Source organism: Photinus pyralis, unplaced genomic scaffold (genome assembly GCF_008802855.1).
Source record: "Photinus pyralis isolate 1611_PpyrPB1 unplaced genomic scaffold, Ppyr1.3 Ppyr1.4_LG4, whole genome shotgun sequence".
Taxonomy (NCBI): domain Eukaryota; kingdom Metazoa; phylum Arthropoda; class Insecta; order Coleoptera; family Lampyridae; genus Photinus; species Photinus pyralis.
The window spans coordinates 9863319-9878552 of NW_022170511.1; the positions used below are offsets into that span (position 1 = coordinate 9863319).

General features: G+C 34.6%; 1 protein-coding gene across 1 annotated transcript; it reads right to left on the reverse strand.

Annotated features, from left to right (window-relative positions):
- Positions 1-11485: 11485 nt before the first annotated feature.
- LOC116169701 (protein THEM6-like) lies at positions 11486-12567 on the reverse strand. Its single transcript, XM_031485853.1, has 3 exons — positions 12204-12567; positions 11941-12155; positions 11486-11894 (listed from the first exon to the last, which is right to left on the reverse strand). The coding sequence occupies exons 1-3, from the start codon at positions 12550-12552 to the stop codon at positions 11655-11657; spliced, it is 804 nt and encodes a 267-aa protein (XP_031341713.1). The 5' UTR covers positions 12553-12567; the 3' UTR covers positions 11486-11654.
- Between the last annotated feature and the right edge of the window lie 2667 nt (positions 12568-15234).

Sequence of the window (15234 nt, forward strand, 5' to 3'; positions counted from 1 at the left end):
CAACAAAAAAAGTACCTTCAGGCTAACTTAGAACTCAAAAAAATCACCTGTAAAGCACAAATAGGTGAACTTTTAAAGTGCTTCAAAAATCATAGTACATTTTTAACGAAAAAAGTTTAACAATTATTTTAAAAATAATTTCTCCGTTATGCGTTTCATTAACAAAGCAAACAGAGTCGTCCCCTTGGTCGACATTAAGGATGAGTGTACCCTTATTTGAAAGGTTACCCCAAACATTTGAAGGGTTAATTACCAATCAAGACACTATTTGACAATGTGTGTCTGAAAACACCACTACAACCAGACAACCAAATACCAATATAGGTACTCGTAAATATTTATTGCTCGATTTATTGTTTATGTAATTTATTCTTTCATTAGTAACTAATATTCCTATAATCATTGATTATACACACCTACAATCAATGATATAATCAAAAGTTTACTGGTTTACTCAAGTATTCAGCTTTTTCAGATAAGTACAACAGCAAAATGCGAAAAGTAACCATAAAAGGGCGGGATCACTTGGATATTTAAAATAAGTCATGTCATTTGTCATGCAGAAATAGAAATATCCTATTCCACGATTTACGTATTATTTCCATATTATTTCCTTACGATTTGTCTTATGACAGCCATAATACCAAAAATAGTATAGTGTAAACACAAATCTAAATGCTTGTTACTTATCATATGACAAATCACATGAGAAGTATGATAGTGTAAAGGTACCTTTAAAGCGAAAAATTATACTGTTTTAATACTTGTTTGATCCAAATGCAATTTTTCTTAAATATATAGGATGTGATTGCATTAATGAAATCCAAATCTTTAAAACAAACCAAAATTATATTCAAACATTTCACTGTATTCAAGCATATCTACTTTTCCAAAGCATATTGCAATTTTGATACAAGATTACTTTTTAAAACTAGCAAAGGTTTGTTTGTAGTGAATCTAATAATAAACTTCACACGAAGAAGTTATATTTTAAAGTAAAAATGAAAAGCTTAAATACAACTTTATTTATTTTTATATGAAAACATTTTACTTTTGTGCCAATATATAAGACTCTTCGTTGAGGAAAACGATTTGTTTTACTTGATAATAGTATATTTAAACCAAGAATATAATTCCTTGCCAAGCTCGATAACGTTCAACCCCATGCGCATTTTAGTAGATGCAGCGTGTTAAACTACCAGACGGTAAGCACCTGTCTATGTTAACAATGTTCATATTATACCTGATATATTTATAGCTTGGCCCGAGGATGGTTTTTTAACCGAAATCGATCGCCAAAGAAAAAATAATCAATAAAACGTTACTACAATTCTATTTATTTATGTAGAATAGTGCCTTTGAAATATTTCTGTTGCTTAAGTCTCGAGTGTAGAAACTGAATGTATCTACCGAGGTATCTACCTACCAAGCAAATGATATGATTCGGATATCAAACAAATAATACTTAAAGGGAATATACATCATACCTACTTGGCTAAAGGAAAAAGTTGTGTTGTATCAAGAAAATTTGTAGGGTGGATAGAAAACGTAAATTTTGCTTCAAGTAAATCTTTATTTTCTTTCAAGAAAACTAAAAATTGAAATTAAAATATACACAGTGTTAATTGGAACATCACAATTTCGATAATGAGAATATTTAATCTTGGGTGAAATCATGTAAACTCTATTAACAATGCATACCCAATCTTGAACCAAGAGTTTTCTTCAATATTTTAAGAATTCGATGTATTTAGCTGTAGAATATGTTTCTTTTTTTAAAAATGCATAGAATTTTATAATAATTAATCATTTACTTTGAATTATTAATGTCTGTTTGAATTGAAATTATAATTTTGAATCTTTGCTTATATAGAAAACAATCATTTGATTAAACCAAGTACTAAAAATTATTTTAAGGATTTGCTTTTATGCGTGTGGGTCTCGGTGTGGGTATGGTCCACATAAATAATTGCACCACAAAATCATCTTTATACTCGAATTGCACCAGAGAAAGACAATTAGTCTTTAATTCGTTACATGAACTGCATATAAAAATGAATTCGGCGAATGTGCATCTAAAGCGACCGATAAAGAAGGTATTTCTGCAAATAGACGCGTTTTAAATTGGTAATTGTTTGCCCCTGGTGGTGCAATTCGTGTTACCCCCGTGGGTCAGTATAGGGGTTTCAATTCACTAATGAAACTTATAGGATTTGCTTTGTTATAGGTATTAATAGATTAATGACCAAACCAAACTTATACAGATCAATTAAATAGAAGGTCACATTAGGTACTATGCACCCATACACCTACACAGTATCTGGATAGAAACCACAAAAATTTCAAGGCAATTTCTCGTACAACGCAGTACCAATTTCGATTTATTTGTTAACAAATTGTATTACTACGATTTTCTAGACGCACTGGAGACATAGTACACATTTTAACATTTCATGTAAAAGTGATGTAGATGCAGGGTGCTCCTACACTCAAGTCAAAAATGTCGTGTAAATGCAATCTTGAATTGAAAAGTTGCTTTTTTCCATTGAGCAGTTGATTCTCCACTCAAAGCAAACACATCCCTGTACATAAAAATGGAACGAAACAGAAATTTTTGCAGTAAACAAAACCTTTTTACCAGATTGTCAGCAAACAAATGTTTTTGAGTCAAACAACAACAAAATTAAGACGCCAATCTTCGCATGTTTAAGACAGAATGAAGTTTAACTCGAATTATAAGCTTCTAAGGCTAAAAATTTTTAACAATTGTTAATTAGGGAAATGACATTACATAGGATCGAATCGAAATGGGCAAATAAAAGATTTTGGTGAAAGTGGAATTAAACCAGATTTCAATTTTACTTCAAATTACCGAAATGGGCCACACCATCTAATTATCTATGCTATATAATTTATTCAAAGAGACTTTCACGTTTACCCAAAAATACTTTCGCCTATTGGAAAGACTCCAAATGCAGCCGCCATAGAAAAGCGATGGGAATCATTTTCACTACAGATGAACTCACCGTGAATTGTTCTAACGGTCACCTTGCGTAATTATTCTATGCTCATTAAAAAAGAAATTAAGCGTCGCACTTTCTTCTAACGAGCGATAATTAAACGCTATATTTGCATGCATAATGATAGCATTATAATAGAGCAAATCATAATGAGGTAATTGTTTTTAGTTCAATGCCAGGTATAGATATAGTAGGCCGATATTTTCAGTGGTTAATTTTTCGCATATTTTCGATAAATACATGAATACGAGGAAATTAGGAATGTTTACGCAGTGCAACTCTGCGTAAACATTAGGTATGATGTACACTGGTACAGGGTGTAGCATATAAGTGTGTAAAAAAATGGGCGCAGAGGGGACCAAAATAACTTTTTTAAGTAAATGAATGGCTCAAAAAGCTTATGAAAGATTTGAGCATCACTTTCACTTTCGATTTAAAAGAAAATAAAAGCTAAATTGGTTGTTTGCGAAGTGATGATAATTGTTGACCGGACAAGAAACATTTTCAGGGAATTCTTTATCATATACGTCTATTATTATTAGTACAATCCTTCAAAATCGATTTGTCGCTAGTTTTTGCATAGTGAAAGTCAATTTTACAATTATATACATTGCAATTCTACATCAAGACTAAAGCTTGGAATTGCTTGTATTAAATTTTGATTGTTTAGTTTTTTTGTTTGAATGTCATATTTATGTGTATTTGTAGAAGTTTACATGCAGAAATTTGGCAGACAATTATGTTTACACGTTACCTACATTTATGAATTTCATTATATAAAATCTCGATAAATCTGTTCCTCTTTGTGTTGGTTGCAAAAGAAAACAAGTAAAAAAGTTTTCGCCCTAAGGCGAGCCACTTTCGTGCATTTTCCATGTATTGATCAGTACTTCCCAAAAGGTCATAACTATGTGCGCTGTTTTTCTTTACTAGAAGTACCTGTGGTTAAAATTCCAACAAAATATAGAAAGTCGACATTGCGCAGTTTAATCGTTAATATTTTCTTGGCTCAGGTACCAGAGTTATACACTTACCGAATGCAAAAAGAACGAATTAAATATCTTGAAAACTGTAGGAGTAGTTAAGACCTCGGTCGGACGGACAGAGAAAGTGACTTCGTTGGAAAATGCGCTTAAAACTGTGCGTAAGAATTACACACGACAGAAGTGCAAGTGAAACTTCCCTATATAGTTTGAAATATAAACGAATCTCATACAAATTACTGTAGATCAATAATTGCGGGTATGGGGAGTGGACCCGTGCTCTCTCCAGTCTCCACTCATTCCATCGTAGCGTTTCACTATTTTCGTGACCGTATAGCATTCGACTTACCCTACCTGGCCTACTACCGGGTCTAAAGAAATTTCACTTCAAAAATTTATAGAAGAAATGCAAATGTTTAGGATCTCCTAAGCGAACATTTTAGTTCCAATTGGATAGATTTTGAGAATAGAGAAGGTATCTGTTTTAGTGCATTATTGCAAGGACTTTTGTAATTATTTTTGGGGAAGAGTCCCCTTTAAATTAACGTTTAAACTTGTTTCATTTTACTGTTTTCTGATCATGCAATATATGTCGCGTGTTGTGGGACAGGTGAAAGACAGAAAGACACCACAGACACTGCGTGTCGTAAAATGCGACTACTAATTAACTAGGGAGGATGAGGATCAGCGACGTAACTATAATTTTGAGGCCCCCCCGCAAAAATTTTTATTGGCCCTCTCCCCAAGTCCCTAAACAAAAAGGCAGTGCCTAACAGTTGAACCAATATTTACTAATTACTATAAATATAAATAAAGTTCATCTTACCAGGGGTGCATATCTCTCGATTATAACTGGAAGTAGACATCACTGTTTGTAAAGGTCAATTTACTTAAATTTATAGGCTATTACTTTTTCCGTCAATCCTAATAATTATGTACCTACTTAAACGAAACACAATATATTTTCCCTGTCGCATCTAGCAGAAGTTGAGAATACTCAAATAAGGAGATTAGTTGGGGGCCCCAGCACTCTGGGGCCCCCCCGCAGTCGCTGTAGCTGCGGGTACCTAGTTACGTCCCTGATGAGGATGTGGCGAGCATTAAACTTTCAGCAAGTTTGTGTTCAAATTGGATTCTATTGTGTTTTCTCGCACCGGATGTTTATTTCGTTTTGAATGTCTATTATAAACGTATCACCTTATGTCTTTTAATCCCTGGTATAAATTTACTGATTCAACAGTTAGTTTTTGTTGTCTAGAAAAATTAGAAATACAAAAGTGACAAGAAGCCGATTTTAACATGTAAATTAGTTTGGACATTGGAAAAATGCTAATAATCCTCGTAATAATCCCTATATGTTTAATATGAGTAATTAAGTTTATAGGGACCTCAACAATTTTTTATTTTCAATCAATTTTCAGAGGGTTTAAGTGATTTAGCGTACCGCCTGCATCTCCATATTATCTGCTTCCATATATAGTCGACGATAAATCTTGTTTAAGTGAAAAATTGAGCCCTTTCAACTCGCGAATTGTATCAGAGAAGTACGGACTATACAGAGGTTCTCGATATCGGATCCACCAAACTGGATCTAATTTGATCTGATATGAATCTGATCCACCTGGATTCAGCTCTCATTTTGCTTTACTTCTTTGAAATAATTTTCTGCATAGAAAAACTTTAACTTTAGATTGCATATTTCTCATTTCTAGAAGAGCAAATTAGATGTAATCCGCCTGGTTTATTTTTACATAGTCCTTATTGCTGGTTACCTTTATCTATTTCGCATGCATTACGAGCTAATTGCCTACAAGGAATTTTACTTTTTGAGTTTCAGCCCTAAAAGGGCGCAATTTAGTTGTTGTCCCTGTCCCTTTGATTAGCTTTACTCACTTCAAATAAAATTTGTGGCCCATTCTTAAAAGGGAAACGACACCTACATAACGTAATGTAGGTGTAGTTTTTCTGAAACTTTCGTTTCTAAAAACGGTAAAGAAAATGTGATTACCCTCTCTATAAGCACAGACAACATAGTATATGTTGTCTGTGCTAAGTGAGGAAAGTAAAAAAAAAAAATTGTTGTGTTAATCTTACTCATGACATTTAAAATTGAAACATACCCGTATCTAGATTGCTGTGTGTCAAACAGTGGCGCAACCAAGGGGGGTGCTTTGGGGCTAAAGCACCCTCCAAAATTCTAAAGAGAATAAGTGCTTACACATAGACAAGAAGTGGACAAATGAAATGAATTCGATGTTCCGGTTGTCTTAGCGTCAGGGTTGCCAACGTTTACTTCATACGTATCGCTTAAAATAATATCCCCTGGAAATCGCCCAAAATCGCAAAATTTGCGGGTTTCTTAAATCGCCTAAAATTGCAAGGTTTTTCAAGTAAGTTCACAATAAAACGACAAAATAAAATGGTATTTAATTAACAAAAATCGCTTGTATTACCTAAGCCAAAATAAAAGGGTGAGTTTTGTACTACTTCTTCTGTAGGTACTAAGACAACTCGTAATTCTAGCACCTCCCAAAGCAAATTTCTGATTGCGCCACTGGTGTCAAACCTCAAACTTCATTATTGCATATACGATAATTTTTCAATTTTGATTGTAGTTTCAGAAAAAATTATGTGTAAAACTTGAGAAGAAAGTGTTGTTCAACTTTCGTACGATTGACACACTCGCTCATGTGTCAGACTTTGAACTCGAGTTGAAAAACTCCACTTTCTTTTCTAGTTGTACTGTGTACAGATAACTTAATTTGCGATTAAAATGGATATAAACTTCCTTTTTTTCCGTTCAAATTAACGTTTAAAGGTAATGGTATAGGTAACATATACATTGCGCCCGTAGCGATAAGGGATAACATAAAAAATGGCTCACTTGTATCTAAAACTGAGTTATCCCAGCGCTTTTTCAACATTTACCTTTAACGATCTCAATATTTTAGATGCGCTTTATTCATAACCGTTATTGAGTAGCCACTTTATAGGCTTTAAATTATTTCATGCTTGAGTTTGAGTATTACGAATATTTGTAGCAAGATCTCCTATTTAGCTTGAAATTTCTTTAATTCAAAAAAAGTACAAGCGAACAGTGGGGAGGAAGGGTTCAAGTAGATCTCTCCATCCAAACGATCATATCTGTTTACGTAAAAAGCGCAACAATTTTAATTTCTAGTAAGTAAAACCTAACATAATTAATTTGTAATCCCTGCTAAAATTGGTCCATACTCATAACCAGAGTTGGACTGGGTCACTGGGTCACCTGGGTCACTAAACTAAACTAGGTCACTGGGTCGCTGGGTCACGTCATACTCTTTTCAGTTAGACCCAGTGACCCAGTGACCCAACTTGACCCAGTGACCCAGTTTGACCCAGCGACCCAATTTCACCCGGAGACCCAATTCGACCCAGTAACCTAGTTTGATCGAATAACGCAGTTAAGTCAGTGCCCTCGGTTCAAGTGTACAGATTATGAAATAAATGAAATGCTGGTTTGTTGAAAATAATACTCGATTGCTTGACAACTGCCATTTCTGTGATGTTTGCTTTAATACTGCCGTAAAAAACTTTCCATGTCCCGAATTGTATTAGAATAATGTTATTTCTAAACAGTTCCCTCCTTCATTTCTTTGATTCAGGGCTTATCAGTTTGCTTACAGGTATTCATTCACATTTAATTTTTTTCTACTAGTTAGCTTAATCCAAATAAATCTTTTCTCTAAATACTTTCATTGACTACTTGACTACAAACTATAAACAAATGCATTTGATTTTTTTAGGTATTAGTTCTCTTGAATGAAATTGGGCTACGTGCTTGTTGGCGAATATTATTGAGGAAGTTTTTTTTAGAATTGAAAGTTACTTGAAATTGTTTTGGATGATACCTAACAATAATTTAATTACTGGGCCACCGGGTCAAGACGGGTCACTGAGTAAAGCTGGGTCAAGATGGGTCACTGGGTCACCGGGTCAAGCTGGGCTACAGGGTCAAACTGGGTCACCGGCTCAAGCTGGGTCACCGGGTCAAGCTGGGTCACCGGGTCAAACTGGGTCAAGCTGGGTCAACTGGGTCACCGGGTCACTGGGTCACCGGGTCAGTAAACTGACTGGGTCACCGGGTCACTGGGTCACTCTATGCTTGACCCAGTCCAACTCTGCTCATAACACAACTTTGAATCAATATTTTTACATCATTATAGTAACTTTGCGTGATTATAGCAGAGTTTAAGATAAGAAAAATGAAGTAATTAAATGAAGGAGCTTTTTATATTCAATGATTTTATATTGTATCTATAGCAATTTTTGTCTTACGCCATTATCTAGCCGAGACCGTGAATTTGAGCGCTTTACACCTTTTCCAAAAAGGAGCAAAACTAGAACTGTAAAATTGATCATACATGTATAAAATGCATTTCATTTCATTTCTCAATTGCTAATTAATTTCATTTCCTGTAGTTACATTGTAAATCCGTTAAGGTAAAAGAGTTCTTGAAATAAATTTGAAATAATGGTTTTGCGTTTCAATAAAGCAGTAGGTGATCGACAAACGTGCTACCATTACACGAAGTAAAGGGTACCCATACACAATATGTATGGAATATAGTATGTATCTCGGTAATTATCGAATGTACACAAAATTTTCCTAAATGAAAATTATTTTGTTTCCCATAATAATGCAGCATTCAATTGTTTTATTTCAGAAAACAAATTAGTAACGAAAAACGATTGAATTTTTTTAAATGGCCGTGCATGTGCACCTTTTCATTAAGCTCATTTGATAGAGATTTTTCTTTTTTCGATGAGTAACATGTTAGTATCCTAATTCAAAAAAGTTCCCTTCAATATCATTAGGTAATCTAGATATCCTACATGAAAATAAAACAAATGAATGTGTACGTTTGTTACCATTTTATTGCTAATTTCATTTTGTCTTCAATGTTTAATAAGCAACGTACACGTTCATTTGTTTTATTTTGATGTAAGATATCTAGATGAATGTTATTGATGTGATTAAAATAAGTTTTTTGGAAAAATTTTCTTGTATTAGTTGCATCATCGAAAAGAGAAATAAAATCTCTATGAAATTAAAAAAAATTTAATTGTTTTTCGTTACTCATTTGTTTTCTGAAATAAAAACAACTGAATTTATTATGGGAAATAGAATATTAAACAACTTTCATATTAGAAAAATTTTGTACCTATACAGTTGATATTTACCGAGATATGTACTATATTCGATACATAAATGAGCACTGTTTAAAATGCATTACAATTATTACATCTTCACCGGTCTTTTAATCACGTCGTCGTTGGCATTCACGAGGGTATTCCAAGTCATACATTCTTCAGGACAGTGAGGCTGCTGTTCAACCCTCATCAGTGATCGTCAACGACTTCAATATCGATTAAGCTCTCCCCATCCACGAAAGAGAGTTTCTGTTCGTGGTCCTTCGAGCCATCACCATCGGCCACCGGAGATTAAGGAAGCTCCAGAACAAACACCAGCGGCAGAAAAAAAAAGTAGCGGCGGAAGAAACAACCCTAAAACTGTCAGGATTTACGACCCTTACAGCAACAAAATGACCACCATTAAAAATCGGGTAAGAAAATTTTAAAACTAATAAAGGCTGCAAGAAGTCACACCGCCTCTGCACATCACTGTAAGAAGACACGGAAACACGCCGCAGGAAGAAAATACGACGTGCGTGATTAATCAACGAAGTTTCCCAGTAGGAGAGGAACAGCCAAACAAGTTGGTTATAAGGTTTCACGACCCTCAACACAAAATAGTCCAGAGGAGATCCGGAGAAGAGAAGCAACCCCTATAACCCATAAGGACTTACGAGTTACGACCCTTATAGGAACAAAACGCAGAACGCAGCGGGTAAGAGATTAAAGTGAAGTTTTAGATTGTGAAAGGACACAAGAGAGTCGAAGAAAGGCACACTAGTCATAGCGATGGTTTCATCAATTCTCTTTTGGTCTGGCTTTTCGAAGTGTTGGCAAATCTGGTGTATTGTCTAGCTGTAGGCCATCGTGCTGGCCGTGCTTTGTTGTTGGGCTATTGTTAGGGACGTAAAACCCTTCGCAGATATCCGGATATAGGTATTCATAGGGTATTTTTCTTGGGTTCCGAGAGTGCATTGTGCATGAGCTTATGACGCGGTCCTGGGTTGTCTTGTTCTTTAACATAGTCGGATTGATTGTAAATTTACACGTATCATTCTTTCATTTATTCTCAATTTCTAGGTATAGTATATTATATACCAAAGGACTAAAATGTGTGTTTTAAACCCGAGGGTGCAAATTGTTGGCCGAAACGTAGTTGTGGGCAACAAGCCTATGAGATTAGTGCAAATTTGAAAGAAAAAATTTGATTGTAGGATCAATATTATAGTACCTTGTAATGTCAAATTGTGACCGTATAATGATAAAATTCACTTTGATTTAAAGATTCTAGTTCAAAACTACAACGTAGAAATGATCGTTTAAAACTCTGAAGAACAAGCTATAAGGAAACCTACTGCCTCCCAAATTCAACAAGATATATGGAAAACGGTATAAGCGTTGAGTGAAATTACTCAATGGTATAAGTGTAAAATATGGTGCAAGAATAAGAATGTGCATATAAAGGTAAGCAATTAACCATTAAATTGTGTTTGACAATTCAGTGTGTACTGTCACTTTTTGTCCCGCGTCGCGTTTTTTTCCCTGCGGGAGAAAAAGTGACACTTTAGTCCCTTAAATGAATGAGAAAACACGTTGATTTAGTTCAGTACAACAAATTATTTTCAAACATAGGTAGTTATGGGGAACAGGGATGGATAATTCTGATTAATTATAAATTTAGACGTATTTATATGCTCAATTTCAATAAAAAAATAGCTTTCAAGTATAGAGTTGCCCTTCATAGGGAACGGAATAGGGTCGTGCCAGATCATTTTAAGGATGCTTCAATAGGTAGGAATTTTTAAATTATTCGGATTGATTATAAATTTAGATGTATCATTGTTTAAAAAACGCCTTTCATTTATGCTGAATTTCATTAAAAATAGTAATGTCCTTATTTACTCACAGTCTAGCCCCTTTTTCATTATTTTTCTGTCTTGTCTGTTACATTAACTATATTATTTGCTATTGCAGTATATAAAATATTAAGCGGATTAAATGTTTGTGGAACAATCAAAGAATGTAATAGTTATTTGTGTACCAAGGCCGTAAAAGTGATCTTTTTTGGCCGAAGCTGCTAACCGAGGTCGCAATTCAGATGTGGCCTAACAAATCACTTTTGGCCGCGGTGCACACAAAATTTTTTAGGCGATCATCAAAAAAGAATTCAAAAATTTGCTCATAAACATATTTTTTGTGATGATAGCCTCAAAAATGCCTTTTCATCTGCCTAATTAAAAATTGTGGTACAAAACACGGCTTAGGGCACTCATTGCATGCATAACTAACTGACTGCGCATCAGGAAATTCGAGCTACTAGTTCGTTTAATATATAAACCAATAACAATTAACCAATAAATTCAGTTATACCGTGACTGGCCATTATATAAAATGAATACAGTACTAAGAAGCTACGGTTTACTACCGATGGTTTTCGCAGTCGAAGGTTCATTTGCATAATCAGCAACCAATGTAATCAGTCATCTTTCTTCCGCAGCCGCATACTAGATGCATCTAAACATTTAATGAAGTGTTCCAGTTCTTCACTCTTCTCTGGACGATAATCGTCGTCTTTGTTCAAAAGTTTGTTAACTATTTCCGCTGCGTTGACACCTACAACACCCTGCTTGCTGAAGACCACGGCCTTAATAAACTTATCCCTCAGACTTATAAATCGTTGCTCTAAGTATATGGACTTATCGTCCCAGTACACCATCTGTAAAATTTGGATGACATCAACGCGCAAGACGCACTTTACAAACCTTTGTCGTAATTCTGTACATTGTAAATAACGGAATTGTACGACGATATCTTATAATGCACGCCGATTGCAAGACGTTGCCCTTTTTGCCGAGAATTGCCTTGTAGATACCGGTTCGATCGTAAAAGTGGAAACGTGCAAAATCTAATTCGCGTACGTATCTCGCATTATTCATGTGCGCAAAAATAATGTCCAAATCGCTTGTGGTACACATACCTAACAGTACAAGTGAATTAATCGGGCAATTTATGCAATGTCACTCACCAAAAATTGTAGTAAGTTCATCGGGTCGTTTCCTCGGTTCGAAAATTCTTCCCCATACCAAAACGAAGATACTTCGCACAAAATACTGAATGTCAATCAGTACAAAAAGTAAAACTATGGCAGCTAGGACTATTGCACACAATAACATCATTAGATCTAGGTCTAGTTCAACTTTAAGCATAATAGGTGATAACTTGTCGATGTATTGACAACGAATGCGATGGGTAATTATGGCTGGCGGTTTAAGTATGAAGGCATGCAGGGCGCTAGGACTTTGAACTCGAATCAACGATGTGTTTACGCCATTTTTACACGAGAATAATGGTACCTGCTGCCGTACATCGTACATCTGTTTCGGAAGTAGTCGGTGTGCATAATTGCAATGCAATTGCGGCGTTCATCATTCAACGCCTAGCAATTACCATTTGTTGTAAACAGAGAGCAAAAACCGATTTAGATGTTAAGGTACCTGGCTTAATTCAATTCTCACCATAAATCGATATTCCAAGTAAAAATTTTCGTTTCGCGTAGGAGAAGCCCAAATCTGAGAGAACAGAATCATAGTGGAGATTGTTTACATTTGTGATAGTACTTTCCAGTGAAAACCAGGAGGAATGAAACTTTTTTCCCATTTTTCGTGGGGAAAATGTCCTTGAGCACATTTAATAATAGTAATTTGGGTTTTGATTTACATTTGATGGTACCTACTTAATGGTGATATAACACAACCTTGACTTAAATATAAACAGCAAGAGGCCGTGACATGACATTCGTAGAAAGTCGTAATTTCTTTTACGACCATTTCATGTTTCATGCAATTATCCAGCAGGTCATGGAAAATTAAGTTCATTCACTTGTCAACAAACTAGCTTTGCACTTGAGATGACCATTTCGAGATTCTTAGTACAATATCAAGTTGTAGTAGGTAGGTATGTGAACTATAATTACCGCTCAAAAGCTGATCAAATATTTAATCACTAATTTTAACTAGGACGGTGTAGCCAAAATCTATTATTACCACTTTAATTGAATTATGGATGAACATTTTCATATTTATTATAAATTTCCGTCTGAGCAGAGTTTTTGTTCTATAACTTCTTGCCCATTGCAGCCTTCTCTTCTATAACCTCCGGAGTATTCTTTGCTTGATAGATCTCGTATAATTCTTTGTTTGTTCTTTAGTAATAGCCATCTATGCCATCTCTTCGCATACATTCTTCGTAGTATCTTCCTTTCTCACGTACCTTAGTATTTTTCCCGTAGTATTAATTTTTTTAAGAGTTGTACACAATATTTATACTTGTTTCCATTTAGGTAAGTGTGGTTCTAATCATTCTAATTTGATTCAGTCCAAGTATAAATCTGTATGTATGTTTGATAAGACGATAGAAACGTGTGTAACATATGGCACGAGTGAGCAGAATCTGTAGCAATGGTGTACTCGAGGGTGTACTGTTCGAAGTAAGTTTTTTTTGACAATGTAACAAGGTTGAGGAATAAACAAAATCCTTTCGAAGTAAAGCGATTTTTATATTACTTTAATCGTTGGCGCTTTTGTTTCCCTATCGCTCCAGGTTTTACCCTTTCAACCTATGCGTAAATCCACCCATTGCGTCTGGGAACAATGAATAATTGTATGGTTAGTGATAATGAACTTCACGTCACGTTTTAACAGTTTGCTAATAGAACTAATTAGTCTCTCCCACTAAACTCCCACCATGAAGCGATGCGGGGGTTGAATTTGCAATAATTTAGAAAAAATGAAATACTTTAATGACATTGAACGTCAATTAAAGAAATTTTATAGGGTGTGTAAGGGACCATAGTGTCAATTTAAAACGAATTCGAGTATTTCATACATTCTTACCTAAGCATCACTAAAAACAGTCTAGCTACGTTCTCTGACAAAGACGACTAATGGCCGTTTGAACCGACAAATTTAAGCGTACCTTAAAATCCATGGCAGCGATTATTGCCACAATGGTTGCCATGGATTTTAAGCTAAGCTTCGCTTAAATTTGTCGGTGCAACCGGCATTAATTTAGAAAATTATATTCAGTGAAATTGAGGATAAATGAAAGAACTTTTATAGTGATACGTGTCAATTTATAATCAATTTGAATATTTCATAAATTCATTGCTAAGCATCCCTAAAGTGGTCTCGCGTCACCCCATTTCATTTCCAGAGAAGGGCAACAAAATCTAAAAATTATTTTTAATGATTGCCACTTTTTAAGAGTGATACCTACGTGTAAATGTATACATGGTGTTTACGGTCTTCTCTGTATCCTTTTAAGGGGCGGCAGTACAGCTCAAAAGGAGTCGATAAACCCCAAAACCCCTTTGTAAAAAATAATTTAAGTGGACAATGCTGATTAAGTAGTATAGATTGCTAGATTTGTACACAGATTAATCGTTTAATGTAAAAAAATAAAACATCTCGCTTATTAAATAACTTTTACTAAGGTTTTATGGGGTTTCTCGATTCCTTTTGAGCTGTACTGCCGCCCCTTAAAAGGATACAGAGAAGACCGTAAATACCCTGTAAAATCAATCCAAATATTTCGTAAATTCGTACCTACACATCCTTAAAATGGTTTCACTTGATTATTACGTTACCATTTTTTAAATTAAATATCTTTATCATATTTACTATATTGCATAAGAATTTGGTGTCGTTATATGCATAAATCCTCTCTAAAGTATGGGTTCATAATGTCATTATAAATTAAAGAGTTCGTCAATTTAGAACAAATAGCACGATAAATAATTGTCCCAATCCTCTCCCAACACAACAAATGTTCTTCCAGTGGCCAAAACGATGCTGCATTTCAATGTAAAATTTATAACATGCGATTATTGGCTCCCCAAATTATTTTAGAGCAAAAACGTATTAAGGTTTTTTGTAGAAATAAATTTTTTACTTCAATCAACCGTATTAGTTTTCAATTTTTTTGCATAATATAGACGGAAAATTGGAAAAATAAAACCCGCATCTTTTTTAATAATATGTGATGCCATGGAATTTTAT